This window comes from Dendropsophus ebraccatus, chromosome 4 (genome assembly GCF_027789765.1).
Source record: "Dendropsophus ebraccatus isolate aDenEbr1 chromosome 4, aDenEbr1.pat, whole genome shotgun sequence".
Classification (NCBI taxonomy): Eukaryota; Metazoa; Chordata; class Amphibia; order Anura; family Hylidae; genus Dendropsophus; species Dendropsophus ebraccatus.
The window spans coordinates 23,283,386-23,308,047 of record NC_091457.1 but is presented as its reverse complement, the minus strand read 5'-3'; the positions used below and the strand labels follow the sequence as shown (position 1 = coordinate 23,308,047).

At 44.1% G+C, this 24,662-nt stretch overlaps 3 protein-coding genes across 3 annotated transcripts; 1 reads left to right on the top strand and 2 right to left on the bottom strand.

Moving 5' to 3' along the window:
• Nucleotides 1-498: 498 nt before the first annotated feature.
• Nucleotides 499-4,704, top strand: LOC138789230 (chymotrypsinogen 2-like). The gene is made up of 7 exons (XM_069967839.1): nucleotides 499-550; nucleotides 635-738; nucleotides 1,550-1,629; nucleotides 3,078-3,156; nucleotides 3,247-3,427; nucleotides 3,545-3,687; nucleotides 4,543-4,704. Exons 1-7 carry the CDS (start codon nucleotides 499-501, stop codon nucleotides 4,702-4,704), a joined length of 801 nt encoding a protein of 266 aa, XP_069823940.1.
• Nucleotides 4,705-9,271: 4,567 nt separating this feature from the next.
• Nucleotides 9,272-13,035, bottom strand: LOC138789229 (chymotrypsin A-like). Its single transcript, XM_069967838.1, has 5 exons — nucleotides 13,016-13,035; nucleotides 11,035-11,113; nucleotides 10,763-10,943; nucleotides 10,511-10,656; nucleotides 9,272-9,433 (listed from the first exon to the last, which is right to left on the bottom strand). Exons 1-5 carry the CDS (start codon nucleotides 13,033-13,035, stop codon nucleotides 9,272-9,274), a joined length of 588 nt encoding a protein of 195 aa, XP_069823939.1.
• A 6,418-nt stretch (nucleotides 13,036-19,453) lies between these two features.
• Nucleotides 19,454-22,860, bottom strand: LOC138789510 (chymotrypsinogen 2-like). Its single transcript, XM_069968189.1, has 7 exons — nucleotides 22,809-22,860; nucleotides 22,621-22,724; nucleotides 21,576-21,655; nucleotides 20,883-20,961; nucleotides 20,630-20,804; nucleotides 20,378-20,523; nucleotides 19,454-19,659 (listed from the first exon to the last, which is right to left on the bottom strand). Exons 1-7 carry the CDS (start codon nucleotides 22,858-22,860, stop codon nucleotides 19,498-19,500), a joined length of 798 nt encoding a protein of 265 aa, XP_069824290.1. The 3' UTR covers nucleotides 19,454-19,497.
• Nucleotides 22,861-24,662: the final 1,802 nt, after the last annotated feature.

Genomic DNA, 24,662 nt, shown 5'->3' with positions numbered 1-24,662 from the left:
AGGAGCATGCCCAGGTGTTATAGGAAGGTCATACAGGCACTGGAGGCCACACATCCCACTGAGCCTCATTTTGACTTGTTTTAAGAACATTACATCAAAGTTGCATCAGCCTGTAGTGTGTTTTCCTCTTTAATTTTGTGTGTCTAAATTTTTGTGATTCTGTTGTCAGCACATTCAACATAGTTGATTCATTTAGATCTAGAACGTGTTATTTGAGTGTTTCTTGTATTTTTTTGAGCAGTGTATATAAGGATAATAACCTAATACGGCTATAAAAAACCAATCGCGTAATGTGGATACAATGACGTCCTGCTCCTCTGGTAACACCTGTCTCACACTCATAGTTTCCTCTACCTCCACATTTCGACATTTTCTATATCAGTACAAGGTTGTGTGATAAGAACATGGACGCTCCTATCTCTAGTAAAGCTCTATGTGTGAATGGCTACTTGTGGGTATATAAGCTGCACAAATCCCGTTCATCCTCCACTTCTCACTATGGCATTTCTGTGGCTTCTGTCCTGCTTTGTCCTGTTAGGGGGCAGCTATGGTAAGTAGGGGTATTTAGTATTATGATATATTATGGAGATGACTAGTTCCTTCCATTGAAAGCTATTATGTACTTATTCCTCAGGTTGTGGTGTGCCAAGAATCAGGCCAGTTATTTCTGGTAATTCCAAGATTGTGAATGGTGAGGATGCAGTTTCTGGGTCTTGGCCATGGCAGGTGTCTCTGCAGGTAATGTACTGGGATATTATATACTGTATGATTTTTTTCCCTCTTTTTATATGGACAATATAAAAGTAAAAGAGAGCATGTGCTTGCTATGAAAGAAAAGATAGTGACAACTAGTGACCAAAATGCAGTATAGCAACTTCATCCACAGATTACCCCGTAATACACATAACATTCGTGCCAACCTACATGCATATATACCAAGCAGTGGCACACGGGTTCTCCCTTCAAGTTTGTGTTTCAAGCTAAATAAAAGATTTTAGAACATTGACTAGGAATATATGCCAAACCAGAAATCTCTCCAATGGGAAAGTCTATTTATCGCTGGTGAGATCTTTCGTTGTTATTTCCCCTCATCAGTACAGAGCGGGGCGCTGAGAGGCCTATTGTTGAAACAGGAGATCCTGAAGAATTGTGTGGTATCGTAGTTCATTTTACTCTCTGGCTCACAGCAATCTCCATCTAGCCGGCTCCTTTATATGTCTATAGGGCTGCTTGGTGCGCTGCCATGTGCTGCTCCCCACTCCTAATCTGTGGGGGTCTCAGCAGCTGGGATCCCACTGATGAAAACTTTTCATGTGTCTCAAAGACGTGTTTTTTTTTATTATTATTATTATTTTTTATTATGATCTATTTATTGATTTATCAATGAATTTCTATTAGGGGGGCTATTATATATGTTTTTATATATCAGGAATTTGGAAACAGCAGATATATAGATAAATGAATTGTACAGATCATACAGATTAGAAAAGTAAAATCCTTGGTGATAAAGATGAACCTTGTTCTGATGGTTTTTATTACACATCTATAGACCAGCACTGGAGCCCACTACTGTGGTGGTTCTCTGATCAGCGATCTCTGGGTTGTCACAGCTGCTCACTGTGATGTCAGGTGAGTCATACATATCATTTGTTTTATAATAAATCCCCCACAGAGCGATGGGGATTAATAAAGTGAGACACCCACATGTTGCCAACTGGGATCTCCACAAGTTGGTACAATAACTGGGCCCATGCCATTCTGCCAAGTGGCATGGAATTTCATTATGTTATATTTTTGTAGTTATTTCACTAATTCCTGTAATATTCAGTATATGGAGTTTGATGTCATACAACCCAATGATGTGATGTAAAGATATGGACACAAGACATGCAGATAGTGTAGCAGAAGGAGAAAGTACTGCGTAAGGGCACTACTACACGGGATGATTAGCGTGTGAAAAATTGTTCAATTGTCGGAACTTAAGAGATAATCATTTGTATGTAAGTGCAGGCAATGATCAAAAAATCATTCAAGTGTTGTTGATCGTTCATTTAGATCTGACCCTAAAATTATCGTTAACTGTTCACAAATTATTCTCTAATTGTTCACTAATTGTTTGCTCTAGTTCCGCATTTGTTCAGTGTAATTGCACATCGTTCCTTTTGCTGGGATTATATGGAGTAAAGAATTGTAGTAACGATCAATGTAACTATCGTAACGACTACCGTTCTGAGTAACATGGTGAATGATTTCAGGTTAACAATTAACAGGTTAAAAATAAATCTTATTAACGATCGTTAATTACTAATTGTTAAAAATCGCTTAGTCTAATAGGACCCTAAAGCCCCTATTACACAGGCGATGATAGGGAGCAAGCGAGCACTGACCTGTTAGGTCAGTGCTTGCTTGCTCCTCGTTCCTTGCTGCCAATGCTATTACAAGCGCCGACAGTGAGCAGGTAAGTGTGGACGGCCACGGGGAGCTGAGGGGGGCTCCCTGGTCAATCTTTAGATCCTATTACACGGAATGATGGCAGCAGATCGTTGCTATCTGCATCGTTCCTCTTTCAACATGTTGAAAGACAATGATCAGCCGACACTGTGCATGTCGGCTGATCATTGTCTTCTATTACACGTAGAGATTATCGTCCGTAACGGCCAATATCGGCTGAATGCGGGTGATAATCGATTTGTGTAAAAGGGCCTTAAGGGTGATGGATGGAACCAACGCTTTCTAGTTATATATCACAATACAGCTACAAAAACTTGACATAGACTCGATGATGGGGGCCTCTCTTCACACTGATGTGGCTACTTTACCAGGAAACAATGAACATTCAAATGGAATAACTGTGAATGTTCATGAAGTAATTAATAGATATATATATATGAGAGAGAGAGAGAAAGCTATAATATACTGTCCACTGTATAGTAAAGCTTTGTGTATATCCTACAAATAGAGAGAAGTGGTGATAAAACTGTATGTGTGACATTATAGAACTCTAGATATCATAAATATCCTATAACGCAAAAAAAACTAGTGAAGTCACTAAAATGGTTGTCAATCTCTATATACAGAACTTCTGAACGTGTAATACTGGGTGAATATGACTTCTCCTCCTCTGCTGAGCCTATTCAGACTAAATCCATTGCTCGGGTAAGTGGAAACACTAGAATGTTTATTATTCATTTATTTTAAATTTATTTATTTTATATTAAAAATAAAATAAATTTGTTTATTTCACAGGTCTTCACACACCCCGGCTATAACCCTATAACCATTACAAATGACATTGCACTTGTGAAGCTGAGCAGCCCTGCTACTATCACCGCTCGTGTGTCCCCTGTGTGCATTGCTGCTAGTGCTGATGTATTCAGTGCAGGGGAGAGATGTGTCACTACTGGATGGGGATACATAAATGGTGTAGGTAAGTAAATGCCAGACATATAGCAATACCTAGCTGGGCATAGCATGACGGCACCTTGATTATCAGAATCCCAGACATAATATGTAGGTCAACCTCAATGTTATTTATTATTTTTAGCACAAACAGAACCAAGTAAACTGCAGCAGGTGGCTCTGCCTCTTCTCACCAATACTGACTGTCAGAGATATTTTGGAAGTGATTATCCAAAAATCCAGAGCAACATGATCTGTGCTGGAGCAACTGGCGCCGACACCTGCAAGGTATGACATCACGCATCTCTAGTCATGTCCTGTCTGTTTTCTCACAATACATCCGATTTTGCTAACTAAGGGTATGTTCACACTGAGCAAAATCGGTGGAATTTCCATGGCGGAGCCCTCTGCTGTGGAATCCCGCCTGCCTCAGTGTCAAACAGTGTGTCTATGGGAGGTCTTGTGCACCTTCACTCTCCGCGGCCCTCCATAGACACACTGTTTGACACTGAGGCAGGTGGGATTCCACAGCACAGGGCTCCGCCATGGAAATTCCACCGATTTTGCTCCGTGTGAATATACAGTACTTTAATTTTCACAAAATTCTTCAAACATAATAACATTAGTGTATAGATAGAAGTATAGAAATCTGGTCTGCCGTTACCCATACTCCATCCCTTCATTCACACTTTCTCACTTCCATTGGTTAAACTTGATGATTGTGATTTTTTAGCTATACTATGTAGTTACAATGTAGCTATACTATGTAGTTATATACCTTTCAGTACCACAGACCACCCTACACCTTAAACATTCGGTCAAACCCTGGCTAAGATTGAAAGAGACTCAGAGACTCCGGTCTGGTATATGGGGTTTTCCTTACCTGATTGAGCAGGAGTTTCATCAAGGAAGAGAAATCATAAACCACAGATATAGTCCACATGGTGCCGGCACACACTGACCTCCACACAGTACACACTGCAGGCCTCTCATAAAAGCTGGTATACAGCCTATGTAAGAGCTTTCAACATCCCCCATTATACTGGAGCACATGTAAAGAAGCTGTTGTGCACCTAATATAACCCATAGAAAACAAATTGTATTAACTGTATATATACTTACTTCTTTTCTTCTCATTTTCAGGGTGACTCTGGTGGGCCACTTGTATGCCAGAAAAATGGAGCGTGGACCTTGGCTGGTGTTGTCTCCTGGGGAAATCCTACTTGTTATCCTTATATGCCTGGAGTTTACGCTAGAGTTACCTCCCTGAGAACCTGGCTGGACAAGACTATTGCTGCTTATTAGTTATCTAAATGTTCTATATCTTTGTCATTTATTTTCAATAAATGATCTGTACTATTTGATAATAATTCACTGTATTATGATGATTTATCCTGTTATATTTCAGCCGGGTCCTTACTGTTAATGACGGGCACCGCCCACCAATAACCCTTTCAATGCAGCGATCACAGCATTTAAATGTCACTGACAGGAGCTGCACTCCTGTCACTGTCCAATCGGGACCCTGGAAGTGTAATGCGGGGGTTCCGACCATTTTTAGTGACTGACGGAGGTCTCTTACCTTCCTCTCGGCAATCAGATGGGTGATCATAGCATAGAGTCTGCCTCAGGCCGGCTCTATGCAATGATCGCAGATAACACTATGCTATGGCATGCATCATATGTCCTAAGGGGAGTTACACTGGGAGAGTCGCTGGTAGAGAAAGATCTGGGGGTACTTGTAGATAATAGACTACAGAGCAGCACACAATGTCAGTCAGCGGCCTCTAAGGATAGCAGGATATTGTCATGCAATAAAACAGGCCTACAATATTACCGCTTTATAAAGCTTTGGTCCGGCCTCATCTGGAGTATGCTGTCCAGTTTTGGAACCCAATTCATAAAAAGGATGTCCTAGAGCTGGAGAGGGTACAAAGACAGGCAACTAAACTAATAAGGGGAATGGAGCATCTTAGGGGCCTATTCCACAAGAGCGATAATCGGCCGAATTGGCCCCATTCTACCCGATTCGGATGATTTTCGCTCCGTGGAATAGAGAGAACGATCAGCCGATGATCGTGTCATCGACTGATCGTTCATTTAGGTTCAGACCTAAAATCATTGTTCGCCACCAGCGCATCGCTATGGTTGAATAGCGGTGCGCGGCGACCGACGATTTCAGCAGAACCATACATTACCTGTCCGGGCCGCAGGTCTTCTCCCGGTCCCGCGTGGCAGCATCGGCTTCGGAGTGGGGCTGTCTGAACTGACAGACCGGTAAGCCAATCACTGGCCGGGACCGCCGTGGCCAATGATTGGCTGAGCCGTCCGTCAGTTCAAACAGCCCCGCTCCGCAGCTGCTGCAGCTCGCGGGACCGGGAGAAGAAGACCTGCGGCCCGGACAGGTAATGTATGAAGCAACAGCTGCAAGTACATCGGTAACTATGTCCCTGCAGCCCTTGTTTCACGATCATCAGGGCCAAGGAATAGGCCCAGTAAACGAGCGCTGATCTAGCAGATCGGTGCTCGTTTACGTCGTTGATCAGGTCCTGCTCGTCCTGTGGAATAAGAACCTTAGTCATGAGGAGAGATTAAAAGAATTAAATTTGTTTAGTCTGTAGAAGAGACATTTAAGGGGAGATATGATTAATTAATTTATTTATTTAAATATATAAATGGCCCCTACAAGAAATATGGGGAAAAGATGTTTCGGGTGAAACCCCCTCAAAAGGGCAAGGGGGCGCTGCCTCCACCTGGAGAAAATAAGGTTCAATCTCCAGAGGCGACAAGCCTTCTTTACCATGAGAACTGTGAATCTGTGGTCTACCCCAGGATCTGGTCACAGCAAAAACAGTAGAGGGCTTCACAACAGGCTTAGACAAGTTCTTAGAACAAAATAACATAAATGCATATGTATAGAACCTATCATCATCTGCCCCCCTTCCCTGTATTCATCCCCTCCTTGTATACCCCCCTTCCCTGTATTCATCCCCTCCTTGTATATCCCCCTTCCCTGCATTCATCCCCTCCTTGGTTGAACTTGATAGACATGCGTCTTTTTTCAACCGTACAAACTGTGTAACTATAGCAAGACAATGATCAGTGTTAGTAAATTAATGGATGCCTGTTATAGTCCCATAGGGGGACTTAAAAAAAATATATATATATACATAATTTTTTTTTTTTACTTTTTATGCAAAAGCCCCTCCCCTAATAAAATTGAAATCCTACCTTTCCCAATTTACAAATAAAACACATAAAAATAATAAATTATATGATATACCACAGAATGCATAATTGTCCGACATATTAAAATAACAGAATGATTTATTATTCGCGTTGGCTATAGACCCTTTGGCATCCTTGTTGCGCTCCCATCCTGGAGTGGTTGGCTTCAGGAGGGGAGCAGGAGAAGATAAACTGGCTCTATATGCCGACGTCTTATTGCTTTATCTGAGTGATTCCTCCTCCTTCCTTTCCACTGCAATGACCATTATAAATGACTATGGAACCTACTCGGGCCTTAATATAAACTGGGACAAGTCAGTTATCATGCCAATAGAATCAGTAGACGTCATACAACTAGACCCAAATATTCCACTAAAGAGCGTTGACACTTTTAAATACCTGGGTGTACTCATCTCTAGGGACATCAAAGCCTAGGAAAAATTAAACTAAATCCCTTTGATTTGTAAATTTCAGCAAAACTTGCCGTTTGGCACAAACTACGATTGTCGGTGGTGGGAAGAACAAATCTTGAGAAAATGATCTGGATGCCACAATTATTATATCTCTTGTATAATTCCCCAGTGTGTATTCCTCTCTGCTTTTTCACAAGATTCATGCTATTTTCTGCTCTCTGATATTGGGGTTCCCAACACCCACGTATCAGGTTACAATCACTGCAGAGAGCAAAAGATGACAGGGGTTTAGCAATCCCAAATGCAGCCATGTATTTTTTGGCGGCCCAATTGCAACACCTAAGGGGATGGAATGTATGTAAAGCGGGAGACCAAAACAAGGCCCTTATTGGGCATCATTTACAGTCAGACTTTATTTTTGAATTGTTAGAAGCTAAAAGATTGTTATTACTCAATCCACAAATACCAACTTTATTGCTTATGCATAAGATGTGGTGGAAACTCACAGATCTCTATGGTATCACTGGATATACACCCTATACGTCTATTTGGGACACCCCATGGTTAGGGGAACTAAACTTTTTGGAGGGGTTTTCCACCTGGAGAGATGTGAGAATTATGCTGTATAATGTAACTGTATAATGGTAGACGGCTAAAAACGCTTTGATCAGTTTCAAAGCCAATTTGCTCTACCTCACACTCAGTTCTATAAATATTTGAAATTACGTCACATGTGTGAAGCGGAGGGTGAAATACTCACATCAGAAGTACAGTATTTGCCCTCAATGAATATAGCCAGGGACTCTGACATCACTAAGGGTCTGATCTCCTGTATATAAAGGCATATTATCTCTAAATACCTAAACAAGTTCCCACTGACCTTGAGGGAAAAATGGGAATCTGACATCGGTCCTATAGAGGAAAGCCAATGGAAAGAAATATTGGAAATGACATCTAAATTGTCCCTAAGAGAACAACACTGTCTCTCACCTGTATATTTGTTACATGGTGTGTACCGTACACCACAGTTTCTCTGTCGTCTCAATGTGTACGATACACCAATGTGTCCAAGATGTCATATTCATGGGGGGGGGGGGGGGGGGGGGGCGTCTTTTACACACGTTTTGGCGCTGTCCCAAACTATTTTGTTATTGGAGAGTGGTGACGTCATCCATAAGCAAAGCCTATTCTGTGGAATTACAGCAATTCCCATTGGTATATATATATTGGGATATGTAGAAGATTTAGCGCTAAACGTTGTGGAACAAACTGCAGTGGCTCATATCTTATTTATGGGACAAAAGCTCATAAACAGATGCTCTCTCTATGTAATAGGGCCCTTTAATGCTGAAATGATAATCCGATTTAAAGAGTCACTGTCGTATTTTTTTTTTTGCAGAAATCAATAGTCCAGGCGATTTTAAGAAACTTTGTAATTGGGTTTATTAGCCAAATCTGCCATTATCTGCATGTAAAAAGCCTTTTCCCAGGTCCCCCCCTCCTTCCTCTTTTTCATCCACTCTGAAAAATCTGAAAATTGTGACTTGTTGCAGGAGACGTCCCCAGTCTGCTCTAGGGAGAGGGGAGGGGGGAGGAGGAAGGAGGGAGTTAGCCGGCAGCAGAAAGCAGATAACAGAGGATTACAGGCACGGAGCTGGGTGACAGCTGTAATCCGAGCTCAGACAGGTCACTGGTGATGGTCAGAACAGATAACGGGTGAGGGATTTGTAGATTAACTCTTTGTTGTCCTGTTTTGGTCTTTTCTTTAGCTCTCTCCATAGGAGAACAATGAAGACAGGGGGAGAGTTTCAAACTGCTTTTTCATGATAAAAATGCATTTTTCGGATAATAAACCCAATTACAAAGTTTTTTAAAATCGCCTGGACTATTGATTTCTGCAAAAAAAAAATTCACGACAGTGACACTTTAAGTAAAATACTGTCAACCCAACATGGCACCAGTATCCTTCCCTCTCTCCTCCTCATGAAGAAGCCTTAAAACAGGGGTCCTGGGAGATGTACTGTACAGTATACAATAAAATATACACAGGTTTATTTTTTTATTCTGTATTTTTGGCCATCATCTCCACCAAACATGTCACCCCTGGCAGACTGTCATGGAAATCTATTTAAGAATCACTTCCTTAAGTTGTCAAGAGGAAGTGAAAAATTCAGTAAAATATTATTGAGAATAAAACCAATTTATTGACAATAGAAGAAATATTTGGGTATTTAGTAAGCAGCAATAGTCTGATCCAGCCAGGATCTCAGGACGGTAACTCTAGTGTAAACTCCAGGGGAAGAAGTTTTACAAAAAGGATTTCCCCAGGAGACAACACCAGCCAAGGTCCAAGCTCCATTTCTCTGGCAAACAAGAGGCCCACCGGAGTCACCCTGAAAATTAGAAGAAAATAAGTAAGTGTAAATGTATAAATATAGTCTGTGGTCTATGGGTTATGTTAGGTGCACAACATCTTCTTCATATGGGATGCTCACAGATCTGTCACACAGACATTGTCAGACACAGAAGCCACATGTGATCAGGGAATGTATACACATATAGGAGACCTACAGATGTTATGACCCTAAGCTCCTCTGACACTGACCCATATAAGGCTGAGTTCACTCGAAATAAAACTGACGGAATTCCACGCCTCTCTGCTCAGAAGATTTGACATGTCCAGAGAGAGGAGCCACATGAGTCTTCCATAGACAGCCAGGATGACACGTAGGCTGTCGGGATTCCGCGGTGGTGAATTCCACCCATTTTACTCCAACTGTAACAGCCTAAAATGATTCCCTACACATGAACTGATCCTGTTGGCTTATTATTCAGTAAGGCAACAATAATTATCCTGCTGCACCTGCCAGCACTTATTGTTTCCAGTGATGCATAGAGAGATCTATCAGTAATGGGATTAGTGTAAATGTGATTGTTGTTCTTAAAGCATATCTGCAATTTCATGTAACTTTTCAGGAACCGCAGCTGTATGTTTATAAAAAATAACACTATATCTGGCTATTACATAACTTGTATGTGGCATTTTTACTGCACCTGTTTTATTCATTTCTAACTCTCACTTATTCTTCATTTACTGAACGGACACTAGCTGTTATGATGTCCTCCGTACACTGCACACATTCACAGAAGAGGGGATCCTGCTTCACTTTGTCTCTATTGTACACACTAAGAAAGGGCAGCAGCATGGAGGACAATACAGAACACTTCTGATCAGCTGTGAGCTTAGCACTGGGGGAAGTGTAACTCTTATTACATCTAATCAGTATCCCCCCCCCTTATCTCAATATGGACTTGAGCAGTTTATAAAGTAGCCGTATGAGAAAATGATCAGGCACTTTCTTACATTTGCTTGTACTATCAATGTATGTGCAGTTTACAGTGACTGCAAAGCCTATTCAGATTAGTCTGCAATAACGAGTAAATTGTGAGTAAAGTAGATAAGAATATACATTGCAAGACGCGGCTCCAGATGCTCCGGCACAGATCATGTTGCTCTGGACTGGTGGATAGATGCTTCCTACGAAGTGTTTCTGACACTCAGTATTGGTGAGAAGAGGCAGAGCCACCTGCTGCAGTTTGCTTGGTCTTGTTTGTGCTGAAAGTCAAAATAACATTGAGGTTGACCTACATATTATGTCTGGGATTCTGCCAATCAAGGTGACGTCATGTTATATCCATCTTGGTATATTACTATTACTTACCTACACCATTTATGTATCCCCATCCAGTAGTGACACATCTCTCCCCTGCACTGAATACATCAGCACTAGCAGCAATGCACACAGGGGACACACAAGCGGTGATAGTAGCAGGGCTGCTCAGCTTCACAAGTGCAATGTCATATGTAATGGTTGAAGGGTCATAGCCGGGGTGGTTGACGACCTGTGAAATAAATCTGCCTTAAAATCCCATTTTATAAAATATTCATTTGTAACAAGAATATTCACAGCATGTGTGTGGTGTTTCCGCTTACCCTAGCAATGGATTTAGTCTGAATAGGCTCAGCAGAGGAGGAGAAGTCATATTCACCCAGAATTACACGTTCAGAGGTTCTGTATATAGAGATGTACAACCATAGTAGCTGCTGCAATAAGTTCTAATGTCTTATATTGATGAGACTGTATGTATGTATGTACAGTACTCCAGTGTCATACATGTATAGGCTATGTTCACACTACGTATAAGTATGGCGGTTGTTGCCTTCAGAAACAACGGCCGTACTTTATGCGCCTGTGAACATTGCTTCTACTTCAATGGGATCCCGGCCGGAGCCTATACACATCATATACGCTCCGGCCGGGATCCCATGCAGACCCGCAAATAACTGACACATCAGTTCTCTGCGGCCACAATTCAGTGAATTGCGGCCGTATGAAACCCTGTCAGTTCACACAATGAAGCGAGCGACTCCGGCAACTTGCTTCATTGTATGCAGTGGCAAGTTTTGATGTGGGCGCACGCTGATTCGCCTGCATCAGAACACTACGGCCAGAAAGATCATCCGGCTGGTCAGGGGCGTAGCTAGGATTCACGGGGCCCCATAGCAAAATGTTTTAAGGGGCCCCCCTCCCCTAAACACAACACAAAGCACTGCGTGTGTATGTATGTGTGTATATATATATATATATATATATATATATATATATATATATATATATATATATAATAGAAAATAGTAGTAGAACGGCACTGTGCAGACTTCCAGTCAAAAGCGGCTTCAAGCCAATGGGTGCACGTCACTCAAGCAGTCGACCCCCGACTCCACTTCATAAGTAACAAACAATGGGAAGACGGCACTCCAATAGTGAATTAAATGCGTGATAGTTTATTCACCCATACACGTAATGCGACGTTTCGACTCAAACATGAGTCTTTCTCAAGTCGAAACGTCGCATTACGTGTATGGGTGAATAAACTATCACGCATTTAATTCACTATTGGAGTGCCGTCTTCCCATTGTTTGTTATATATATATATATATATATATATATATATATATATAGTTTAATGCTGGTGCACTGATAACCCCTGACCTCTGCACGGAGCTCTGCACATTTCTACTTGATTGCCAGCTGGAGAACAGAAGTCAGAGGTTATCAGAGCAGTGAAGCAGAGGTCTCTGTCTTCTGCTTGTTAACCCTTTTTTGTGTTGCAGCATGTAAGTAACCATTGGGTCACTTACAGACTGCAGTACATAAGGGGTTAAGCAGAAGGACACACACTCTTACCTTCTCACCCGGGCCCCCCTCCTGCACGGGCCCCATAGCAACCGCCTACCCTGCCTCTATGGTAGCTACGCCACTGCGGCTGGTACTACAGTACCGGCCAGGATGATCCGGGCAGAGACCGGCCGTTCCGTGACCCGGCCGGGTCACGGAACGGCTGGTCAAATATGTTGTGTGAACATAGCCATACCATGTATACCATTTACAGCTGTTACCAGCATATCCACAGTATGTATGTATTTATGGATAATAATGTTCTGTTGTGTTAATGGGATTTCCACTCTGTTGTTTATAAAGCAGAAGTTACGCTGCAGATTTGCTTTTCTCCCAAGGAATCGACATGTCAATTCTTCGGCAGATTACGCTAGAGGAATCCCATAGAAATCATTGGGGCTTTGAATTTCCACTTTCTGCTCGCGTTCTACTTGAATTCTGCTCAAATTCCGCCCTTAGGGTGGGTTCACACTACGGAATTCTCGCGGTTGTCCGCGCGCACGGCTGCGTGCCTTTCCGCCGGCTGACATGTGACTTCTTTCGGCGCATAGCAGGATATGCCGGCCCATGGTGTCTATAGAGCCGTCGGAAAGGCGCGCGGCCATGCGCGCGGAAAGCCAACTGAATTCCGCGGATGTTATCCGCAAGAATTCCATAGTGTGAACCCATCCATATTCCTCCAGAAGTGAAGAAGAGGAAATTTTGAGCAGAAAACTTTTCTTTTCAATTTCTCACCTGTTCCTCAGTGAGAACATACCCGAAGTGAATACTTTCTCCTACTGCTATACTATATACAGTACTTGTTCAGTGTCTGTACCTTTAAAGCACATCATTGGGTTATATGTCTGAATATTCATACTGAATACTACAGGAATTCAAAAAGATAGCATGCTGAAATTCTATAACACCTGGTAGGATGCTATACATCCTTTATCGGCCAACTTGTGGAGGTCCCATCTGGCAGCATGTGGGTGTCTGACCTCACAAATCCCAGTCTAGTCGGTCTTCTCTATGTACCAGAGGGATTGAAGAAGAGCTTTACTATAGTATATATGATACATGACTTACCTGACATCACAGTGAGCAGCAGTGAGAAACCAGAGATCGCTGATCAGAGAACCACCACAGTAGTGGGCTCCAGTGCTGGTCTATAGATGTGTAATAAAAACCATCAGAACAAGGTTCAGCTTTGATTTCACTTTTCTATTGTTTCTATTTTAATCTTTAATCAGACATCATGTATATAAGAATTCCCAATACACTTGAAAACATACAATAGTTCCCTGTGATGTTTATTGAGAAGTCTATTAACAGTCCACAATCTCAGAGTAGTTATATCCTGGCAGTATTGGGTAGCATTGTATTTTTGTAGTAAAATAGCTGCCACTATTCCAATGGCGCCCGGGTAACTTTTAAGCTTCTAATAACTCATTAAATTCAAGATACAAGAACAAGAACAAGCTCCTTCTGAGATCTGTAGACATGTAAATAGTGATGTAACCAAACCCGATGCCTAATAATTCCTTATAGTACCAACATTTTAATATATAAAGGATACAATGCTAGTTTCCTGAAGACAATTACTCTATGGAGCCCAACTATATATAAATGAATTTCACCTGCTCAGTCTACTTTGTGTTACGATTGGCAGTAGGGATGAGCGAATTTTTGAAAAGTTTGGTTTGGTTCGATCTGGCGAACTTTCGTGAAGTTCGGATTCGTACGAACCAAACCTAAAATGAACCTTGCAATAACGGCTGAATAATTGCAGCTACAATAGTGGAAGTCTGATAGGGTATAGTTTCGTTTAGTTGCTATTACAATGAAAAAAGTGGAAAAAGTCAAAGTGCAAAAATAGTGAAAAGAAATTAGCCAAGGTGTAAGTGATTACATGGGACATAGGACACAAAGTTCCTTGGACCCAGTAGGGTGGAAAACAGACATTTGACAGTGGAACCAGCAACAGTAATAGTACTTTACTGGACCCTGTGTGGTGGAGAACAGACAATTGACAGAGGAGGAGGAGGAGGAGGCAGTAGCACTTGATTGCACACAGCCCAGTATGATTGAGAACAGACTATTGAAGGAGGAGGAGGCAGTACTTCATTGCACCCAGGCCAGTATGATTGAGAACAGACTAGTCATGGAGAAGGAGGATGTTCAGCCTTGGAGTGGTGGCCTGGGAATCCTCGCTGATGATGTTGTTCACCGCATTTTCAAGAACATGGACTAGTGGGATGATGTCGTTGAGGCCTGCTCACAGAGTTGCGTCCTCAAAAGGGATCAACAATTGGCAGAACATGTTAAAAGAAACCTGTGCATTATGAGGTTTATCACATGTTCCATACAAGGTGTATGACACAGACCTCCCTGCTGCACTGCAGAGAAAAGGTTCCTCCCTTTGTGGGCTATAACACTTCCCACCGTTAGTTGACCTTGGGTCAGCCATTCATATATCTCCTCCCTGATGGTCCGGAGGAGCTCCTGCCCACTGTGGCTCCGTTCACCCAGGCAAACAAAATGGAGGACAGCCTGAGAGCGCCGAGCCTGACATTGTTGATAAGACACCAGGGCAGGTTGGGCTGCAGTCAAAGCGGTGGATGGTTGCAAGCTGGTGGAGGCAGAACTTTTGCAGAACTGGCCCCCTAAAGTACCGGGAAAGTGACAGTGGCAAGAATGGGCTAACTTTCTGGTGGTCTTCTGGGGGAACGTTGACACAATGGGCATTAACAGACATGCACTGCCCTTGCCCATAATTAAAGGACCAGACATCAGCACTGGGGTGAATGGTCTTGGACACCAAGAATCCCAATGAGTCGCCAACATTTTTCTACGCAACTGTGCAGTGATGGGACAGCCGATAGGACAGCTGATGGGACTTTTTTTTTCTCGGACAGTGATGGGACTTTTTTTCCAGTTCCCGGACGATCTTCCCACTTGTTCCGAGGATGGGGGCGGAGGGGACATCTGGGGGCTGGATTCGGGTGTCCCTTCCTACATACACTCTAAGGGTACGTGCACACTGCGGAATCGCGACAGATAACACTTCGTGCATTCCGCAGTTGGCACCCGCCGGCGGACTGATGCAGGCGCACGTCTCCGTCCCTGTCATAGACTCCATTCTATGCACGGGCGGATTCCGCTCTCCGTCCAACGTGTTCATTCTTTGGACGGACGATGGAATCCGCCCATGCATAACATGGAGTCTATGACACGGGTGGAGACATGCTCCCGCATCACTCCGCCGGCGGGTGCCAGCTGCGGAATGCACAAAGGGTTATCCTTCACCATTCCGCAGTGTGCACGTACCCTAAATCTGTAAGTGTACCCTGAGGTACGCTCACACAGTTTGTAGAATTTCACGCCATACCATGATCTCTTATTGGGACGGTACTGGCGGAAAAGACGTGTCTGGGGGGCAGCGTATGCTACGCTACCCCCAGACACGTCACTGGATGATGAGGATGATGAGGATGAATGGAGGAAAGAAGGATCCCCCCATTCATCCTTACTGGCTGTTTCGGTGTCGGAGGCAATAACGTATGCGTCCGACACCGAAAACACCCTGGGGGCCATCTTTATATGGGGACTAGTATATGGGGTATGTAGTGGTGTAGTGTCAAACTTTATTCAATGTAGTGTGGTGTAATGTAGTGTTTTTTACGTGTTTTTTTTACAGTAAGTATAAAAAAAAAAACCTACGCCAACAAAGGAGTTGCTGATAAATGCCGCACTTATGTGCGGCACTTATAAGCAGACCGTGGCAGTAGAATATAGAAAAAAAACACCCTACGCCAAAAAGGAGGAGTTGCTGATTAGCAGCGCACTTACGTGCGATGCTGATCAACACTCAGCGGCGATAGGGTGCGGAAAATAGAAAAAAAAAAATTTGAAAAAAATAAAATAAAAAACTTTTTCTACATTCTGAACATCCCTGTAGCTGCTGATAAGTGTATTACACATATCAGCCACTAGAGGGCAGCAGAGCGCAAAATACGGAAAAAGCCGACGCTGGAGCCGAAAATAGCCGAGAGAAGCCGAACGTGACGTCACGGAGGAAGCCAAAGACCCGAACGAACACGAGGACGCCGCGAACCCGGAAGACGCCGATCAGGAGCCCGGGACAGGTGAGTAAAGTACAAATACCTGCTCTGGACCCCTCGGCTACCTAGCTGAGGGGTCCAGGGCAGGTATTTACTATTTTGTGGGACTCTGATCGCCGTGCCACCGGCCCGATCGCCATGAACTGCCGGCCGGCCGTTCACGGCGATCGGGCCGGTGGCACGGTGACCACCATTACTTTTTACAGTCCGTCCTCGGACAGCACCGACCGCCATTTTTTTCCGGGTCATCGGGTCACCGATGACCCGGAAAGGTTCCGATCGCCGCTATTGGCTGATCTGAATTGATCAGCCTATAGCGGCGATCGTAAGCACGGGGGGTGTTAACCACCCCCCGTGCCGAGAAGCTAAGATGGCCTGCTATGATTTGTAGCAGGCCATCTTCCCCGACCGCTGTGTGTGAACACACAGCGATCGGGGAAACATCTGGCGTACCTATACGCCCGTTTGCGTTAAAGCCCACCCTGCGGGGGCGTATAGGTACGCCCGATGTCGTTAAGGGGTTAAACAAGTTGAAAGACAACAATCAGCTGCTCTTCGGCTGATCATTGTCTTTATTACACGGAGTCAGGGCGGCTTCAACCAGAGGGCACATGGTGCACGTGCACTGGGCCCACTGGTTAAAGGGGCCCCGCCGAGCAGACCGGCCGTTGCTATGTGCGATCAGTGCGGTCGCACAGGTCTCCGGCCTCCAGCCTGTCAGGGGGGAGCGCCATGGATGAGTAATCTACTTACCCCTCCATGGCGCCCTCTGCAGGGCTCCCCCGTCCGCTGCTGCCCCCGCCCGCCCACCCGCTGCTGCTGCGGCGCTTCAGCGCTTCAGCAGCTGCAGCGATACTGACAGAGAGAGAGCCATTGGCTCCCTCCCTGTCAGTCACTCTTGTGACCTTACTCTCTCTCTCTCCCCACTCTCCCTCTAGCGCCCGCCGTCACTGGAGCATCGGCGCGAGGGTATGGGGAGTGCAGCCTCTTGTGACCGCAGGAAGTGCGGCCACAAGAGGGAAGAGAAGAGGAACGCGTGGACCCAGGTGAGTAAAAGTGTTTGTTTTTTTCAATGTTATATGGGAGGGGGAGCACATATACTATTGGGGAGCTCAGGGGGCTATAGACTATGGGGGAGCACAGGGGGCTATATACTATGGGGGAGCACAGGGGGCTATATACTATGGGGGAGCACAGGGGGCTATATACTATGGGGGAGCACAGGGGGCTATATACTATGGGGGAGCACAGGGGAGCTATATACTATTGGGGAGCACAAGGGTCTATATACTATGGGGGAGAGCACAGGGGGGCTATATATTGGGGAGAGCACAGGGGGGCTATATACTATTGGGGAGAGCACAGTGGGGCTATATACTATTGGGGAGAGCACAGGGGGCTATATACTATTGGGTAGGACAGGGGTCTATATACTATTGGGGAACACAGGGGGTTATATACTATTGGGGAGCACAGGGGTCTATATACTATGGGGGAGAGCACAGGGGGCTATAAATTGGGGAGAGCACAGGGGGGCTATATACTATTGTGGAGAGCACAGGGGGGCTATATACTATTGGGGGGAGAGCACAGGGGGGCTATATACTATTGTGGGAGAGCACAGGGGGGCTATATACTATTGTGAGAGAGCATAGGGGGGCTATATACTATTGGAGAGCACAGGGGGGCTATGTACTATTGGCGGAGAGCACAGGGGGACTATATACTATTGGGGGAGAGCACAGGGGGGCTATATACTACTGGGGAGTGTGCACAGGGGGGCTATATACTAATAGGGGAGCGCACAGGAGGGCTGTATATAACTGGAGGAGCACATGAGGGTCTTTATACTACAGGGACACCTTAAAACTATGGAGGCACAGAGGGGTGTAACTATGTAGGGGTACAGAGGGGTGTAACTACTGTATAGGGGTACAAGGGACCTAACTACTGTATGTGTTGGAGCCTAAAATATTTGTCTGGCAGATTCTGGAGAGAAGATTCACAGCCAGGAGAAGACTTCAAGGTGCACTCTGTTATAGGGTTGTAGTGTTAGGGGTCATGGTGTGGCGGTATTATGTAATGGTATCATTGGTGATATCTTTCTGTTTTGTTTAGTGCATTTTTTATGTAATATGTAATCACAGTATGGTGGAAATAGTGTTATAAGTTAACTACTGTATATATTGGGGCTCTTGATACAGTGTGGGGGCAAATTCAGTACATTATACAATGTGCCAAAAGGGAAGGGGGGGGGGCCACTCTTGAGGGCTGTGCACTGGGCCCACCAATGTATTAAAACGGCCCTGTACGGAGTGATATCTGCCCGAATTGGCCTGATTCAACAGATACTCTCCCTGTGTAATAGGGCCCTACATGCTGAAATGATAATCCGGTGTAAGTGAAATACTGTCAACCTAACATGACCCCAGTATCCTTCCTCCCCACCAGCTCATGAAGAAGCATTTAAATAGGGGTCCTGGGAGATGTACTGTACAGTATTCAATAAAATATTTAATATTGTTTCGCCACTTTGTCCAACAGACATGGCACCCCTGGCAGATTGCCATGGTGAACCATTTGAGAATCGCTTCCTTAAAGGGAACCAACTAGCCCGTTTTGGCTGATATGTTTTCCTGCATTGCTGCATAAAGCTTTAATAAAGTTTGGCATGGAAGGCAGATGTGGGGACGTAGCCATCTGCGCAGCTCGTTTGTAGTCACCGCTCTCTGCGCAATCGGAGGGCATGATTGACAGGCAGAGAGGTCCGTTACTGGCCTCTCTGCCTGTCAATCATCCCGCCGAGCACACTGACAGGAAGAGAGCGGTGACTACATAAAAAGGCCAGGAAGCACGCAGATGACTACCTCCCCGCCTGTGCCTGCCACACGCCCGGGTTATTAAACTGCTTTTTCGCCGTGATAGAGCTGCTGCTGCAGCCGCAGACTGTATGTCCCACAAGCTGAACAGCAGCTTTATCCAGCGATACAGGGAACCATTATCAGCCTGATTGGTTCCCTTTAAGGTGGCAAGAGGTAAGTGAAAAATACAGTCAATTATAAGTGAGAATAAAACCAATTTATTGAAAATAGAAGAATATAATTATTTGGGCTTTTAGTAAGCAGCAATAGTCTGATCCAGCCAGGATCTCAGGACCGTAACTCTAGCGTAAACTGCAGGGAAAGAAATAGGACAAGTAGGATTTCCCCAGGAGACAACACCAGCCAAGGTCCAAGCTCCATTTTTCTGGCATACAAGAGGCCCACCAGAGTCACCCTAAAAATTAGAAGAAATACAGTCTGTTTTCTATGGCTTATGTTAGGTGCACATCAGCATCTTTACCTGAGCTCCAGTATAATGGAGGATACAGATCTGTCACACAGGGGGAGTCAGAAGTAACAGCTACATGTGATCAGGGAATGTATACACATATAGGAAACCTGCAGATGTTATGGCTCCTCTGATACTGACCGATGTAAATGATAATAAATAATAATAATCTTGCTGTACCTGCCAGCACTTATTGCTTCCAGTGATACATAGAGAGTATGGGATTCATTTCTAATTCTCACGTATTCCTGATTTACTGAGCGGACACTATCTGTTATGATGTTCTCTATACACTGCACACATTCACAGAAGAGGGGATCCTGCTTTACTTCGTCTCTATTGTACACCCTAAGAAAGGGCAGCAGCATGGAGGACAATACAGAACACTTCTGTACAGCTGTGAGTTCAGCACTGGGGGAAGTGTAACCCTTATTACATCTAATCAGTATCTCTCCCCTTTATATATATATTTTGTGGTCAGCTGATCAGAATATGGACTTGAGCAGTTTATGAAGAAGCATCATGAGAAAGTGATTTGAGGCACTTTCTTACATTTGCTTGTACTATCAATGTATGTAAAGTTTTCTCTGACTGAGGGGCCTATTCAGATTAGTCTGCAATAGCTGGAAAAATCCGATTAACGTAGATAATAGACAGGACATACCTTGCAGGAGACGGCTCCAGATGCTCCGGCACAGATCATGTTGCTCTGGACTGGTGGATAGATGCTTCCTACGAAGTGTTTCTGACAGTCAGTATTGGTGAGAAGAGGCAGAGCCACCTGCTGCAGTTTGCTTGGTCTTGTTTGAGCTAAAAGTCAAAATAACATTGAGGTTGACCTACATATTATGTCTGGGATTCTGCCAATCAAGGTGACGTCATGTTATATCCAGCTTGGTATATTACAATTACTTACCTACACCATTTATGTATCCCCATCCAGTAGTGACACATCTCTCCCCTGCACTGAATACATCGGCACTAGCGGCAATGCACACAGGGGACACACGAGCGGTGATAGTAGCAGGGCTGCTCAGCTTCACAAGTGCAATGTCATATGTAAGAGATGAGTATCTGGGGTGTGTGAAGACCTGTGAAATAAACCCACTAGTTATGAAAAGTAATTAATGTGTCGATATGCAGAACATGTGTGTGGTGTTTCCGCTTACCCTAGCAATGGATTTAATCTGAATAGGCTCAGCAGAGGAGGAGAAGTCATATTCACCCAGAACTACACGTTCAGAGGTTCTGTATATAGAGATGTACAACCATATTAGCTGCCACAATAAGTTCTCATGTCTTATATTGATGAGATGTACAGTACTCCAGTGTCATACATATATACCATGTATACCATTTACAGCTGTTACCAGCGTATCATTTTGCTTTTCTCCCTAAGAATCGACATGTCAATTCTTTGGGCAGATTCCCATAGGGCTTAGAATTTCCACTTTCCGCTCAAATTTCTCTCAAATTTCTCTGAAGAAGAGGAGATTTCAAGCAGAAAACTTTCCTCTTTAATTCCTCGCCTGTTCCACAGTGAGAACATACTCGAAGTGAATACTTTTCTCCTACTTCTATACTATATACTTGAACAGTGTCTGTACCTCTAATGAACATCATTGAGTTATATGATGTAACAATTAATATATTTAATACTACGGAAATTAATAAAAATAACATTCTGAAATCCTATAACACTTGGTAAGATGCCATGAGCACATTTATCGGCCAACTTGTGGAGGTCCCAGCTGGCAGCATGTGGGTGTCTGACCTCACAGATCCCCATCTAGTCGGTCTTCTCTATGGCCCACAGGAATTTCAGAAGAGCTTTACTATAGTATATATGATACATGACTTACCTGACCTCACAGTGAGCAGCAGTGACAACCCAGAGATCGCTGATCAGAGAACCACCACAGTAGTGGGCTCCAGTGCTGGTCTATAGATGTGTAATAAAAACCATCAGAACAAGGTTCAGCTTTAATCTCATTTTTCTATTGTTTTATTCCTCTTTATAGTTCTTTAATCAGACATCTTCTATATAAGAATTCCCAATACCCTAGAAAACATACAATAGTCCCCAGTGATGCTCATTGAGAAGTCTATTAACAGTCCACAATCTCGGAGTAGTTATATCCTGGCAGTATTGGGTAGCATTGTATTTCTGTAGTAAGTAATCCCCAGCTGCCACTATTCCAATGGTGCCCGGGTAACTATTTATCTTGGAATAACTCCTTAGGGTATAAACCCACACACCGTATACGCAGCAGATATGCAACAAATACGCAGCAGATTTGTTGGTACAGATTTGATACTGTGTTCAGTTATTTAGATCTAATCTGCTGCGAGTTTGCTGCGTATCGCAGCAGTAAATACGCTGCATATACGGTGTGTGGGTTTATACCCTTAAAGTGATGCAAAAACATGGCCAGTTTTGCACAACTCTTGTCTCCAGATTAGGTGGGGTTTGAATCTCAGTTCTATTGAAGTAAATGGAGCTTTATTGCAAACCAGACCTAAACTGGAGACAAAAGTGGGGCAAAAGTGACCATGTTTTTGTAGTGCTGATAACCCCTTTAGAGGTGTTATCCAGCGAAAATCTTTTTCTTTCGAATCAACTGGTTTCAGAAAGATATAGATTTGTAATTTACTTCTATTTAAAAATCTCAAGTCTTCCAATACTTACTAGTTGCTGAATGTCCTGCAGAAAATGTTTTGTTTTCAGTGTGACACAATGCTCTCTGCTGCCACCTCTGTCCGAGACGAGAAATGTCCAGAGCAGCAGCAAATTCCCACAGAAAACTGTTCCTGCTGTAAACTATCTAACTAGCTATGTAACCGAACACTCTATAGTCAATATTAAAATAAGTCATTTATTCAGTATATAAGATCCCAGTACATTACCTGCAGAGACACCTGCCATGGCCACGACCCAGAAACTGCATCCTCACCATTCACAATCCTGGCATAACCAGAAATGACTGGCTTGATGCTTGGCACACCACAACCTGAAGAATAAGTACAGAATAGCTATCAATGGAAGGAACCAGTCATCTCCATAATATATTATAATACTGAATGCCTCTACTTACCATAGCTGCCCCCTAACAGGACAAAGCAGGATAGAAGCCACAGAAATGCCATAGTGAGAAGTGGAGGATGAACGGGATTTGTGCAGCTTATATATCCACAAGTAGCCAATCACACATAGAGCTTTACTAGCGATAGGAGCGTCCATGTTCTTATCACACAACCTTGTACTGATATAGAAAATGTGGAAATGTGAAGGTAGAGGAAACTATGTGTGGGTGAGACAGGTGTTACCAGAGGAGTGGGACGTCATTAAATTTTCCCAGATTTTTATCCCACTTTATACAGTTATAAAAATGAGCAAGTAGTATTTGATGGAATACTACACTATTCGAAATGCTTGTTTTCGATTGAGCATCCAACCGAAAAAGCTGTAAAAATTAGTTTCTCCTCCCAACCTCCCTGGTTCCTTTTTTTAGCCAGTTAACTATGCGGGGGAGGGGGTGTGACAGGCCCTAGGAGCACGCTGGCATCGTGAGAACCGCGTCTACATTTATTGGCTGGCTTACTCATGTGATCTCCAGGGTATAGAACTTGGCTTTTCCTGCTCGTCATCAGATGCCATCTTGAAGGCAGTCAGGGAGAGAGATTGAATCAGGGAGAGTGAGGATTTAGCTAAGTGTAGGCAGGCAAGACCCCAAAAGCCCTTGTTGGGGCTACAATTATACACAGCACAGCATTTATCTGCGGATAATCAGGGAATCAGCCGGCTACCAGCACATCAGCTTATTCTTACAGACAGGCAAGCAGCTGCTGCTCACTGTGAATAATAGGCTGCAGTGTATCCACTTTCTCCTTCAGTGGACGTGTTACAGGTAGTTGAGAGGATAGATTTTGGAGTAGGGACAGTGAGGATTTTAGAAGATTATTGGTATGAGAGCCCATAAAAGCCCTAATCAGGGCTACTACACAGCACAGACAGCATATAGCTGCTTCCTCCATTGGATAGTGCATAGACTGTCTAGCAGCATATCAGATAGCGACACAGAAAGGCGGTCACACAGGTTATAATTATCTTACATAGACTTGTGTTGGACTATTTAGTTAGTAATTGTCGCAGTAGTTAATTGCCCGCTGCGCCTCATTGAAAGCAGTAAAACATCTGGTACCTGTCGCTATATATTATATATTGTTGAGAGGCTGTGATAGTGGTGTAATACTGCGACTTGAGCATGTTAGATGCATCCAGGCATACTTCCCCTGCTGTCCTAGTTGCATTCCAGAGGTGTGTGTGTAGTATACCAGAGCATGATGAGAAAAGACTGCTAAAGTGTTTCTTCTACTGTTTTACTGAACTGTTTCGCCTAAGAGGAACCTTGCTTAAAAGAGGGGGAAGATGGAACCCATTTCCCTGTGTGTGGATCTACAGATATACAGCATGGACCTTGCTTTATTGAAAGAGACTTTACAAGCCACCATGTTTGTTTCACTGTGCCACCTTTACTGTGCTCTCAGAAACTTTGCCACTATCCTAAAGAAGAAGGATTTGTTTGCTGCGTCACAGTCGCAGCGCACTGCCCCTCAAGGGGTTAACTACAGCTCCGCTGAAGCGCGGGAAAGAGTGAGTCCGGCCTCACCTCAGAGCAGCTACGCAGCAGCACCACAACAGCAACGGTCGCCCGCCAAGTCTCCTAGAGGTCTGCACAGACAGCGCTTCCGGAGTCCACTGTGTGCCTTTATCTTGGGTGAGTCCCAGCCTCATAGGAAAAAGAGCGCCTCCGTCCCACACAGGAAGTGGGCGGAGCCTGGACCGCCCGGAAGAGGAGGGGGTTCAGTAGCGAGCAGCATGGCGAGCAAGCAGTAACCCGAGACCGAAGTTCCTGAATCCGCCATGTCCGCCTACCCGGACGGCATGC

Coding starts and splice junctions, on each gene's coding strand:
- LOC138789229 (XM_069967838.1), bottom strand. CDS start 13,035: ATGTTCTCACTGAGGAACAG. Junction 10,944..11,034: donor AGACTAAATCCATTGCTAGG/GTAAGCGGAAAC, acceptor TTTATTTCACAG/GTCGTCAACCACCCCGGCTA. Junction 9,434..10,510: donor CTGGAGCCGCGTCTTGCAAT/GTATATTCTTAT, acceptor TCTAATTTTCAG/GGTGACTCCGGTGGGCCTCT.
- LOC138789230 (XM_069967839.1), top strand. CDS start 499: ATGGCATTTCTGTGGCTTCTGTCCTGCTTTGTCCTGTTAGGGGGCAGC. Junction 1,630..3,077: donor GCTGCTCACTGTGATGTCAG/GTGAGTCATACA, acceptor CTCTATATACAG/AACTTCTGAACGTGTAATAC. Junction 3,428..3,544: donor GGGATACATAAATGGTGTAG/GTAAGTAAATGC, acceptor TATTATTTTTAG/CACAAACAGAACCAAGTAAA.
- LOC138789510 (XM_069968189.1), bottom strand. CDS start 22,860: ATGGCATTTCTGTGGCTTCTATCCTGCTTTGTCCTGTTAGGGGGCAGC. Junction 20,962..21,575: donor GCTGCTCACTGTGAGGTCAG/GTAAGTCATGTA, acceptor CTCTATATACAG/AACCTCTGAACGTGTAGTTC. Junction 20,805..20,882: donor AGATTAAATCCATTGCTAGG/GTAAGCGGAAAC, acceptor TTTATTTCACAG/GTCTTCACACACCCCAGATA.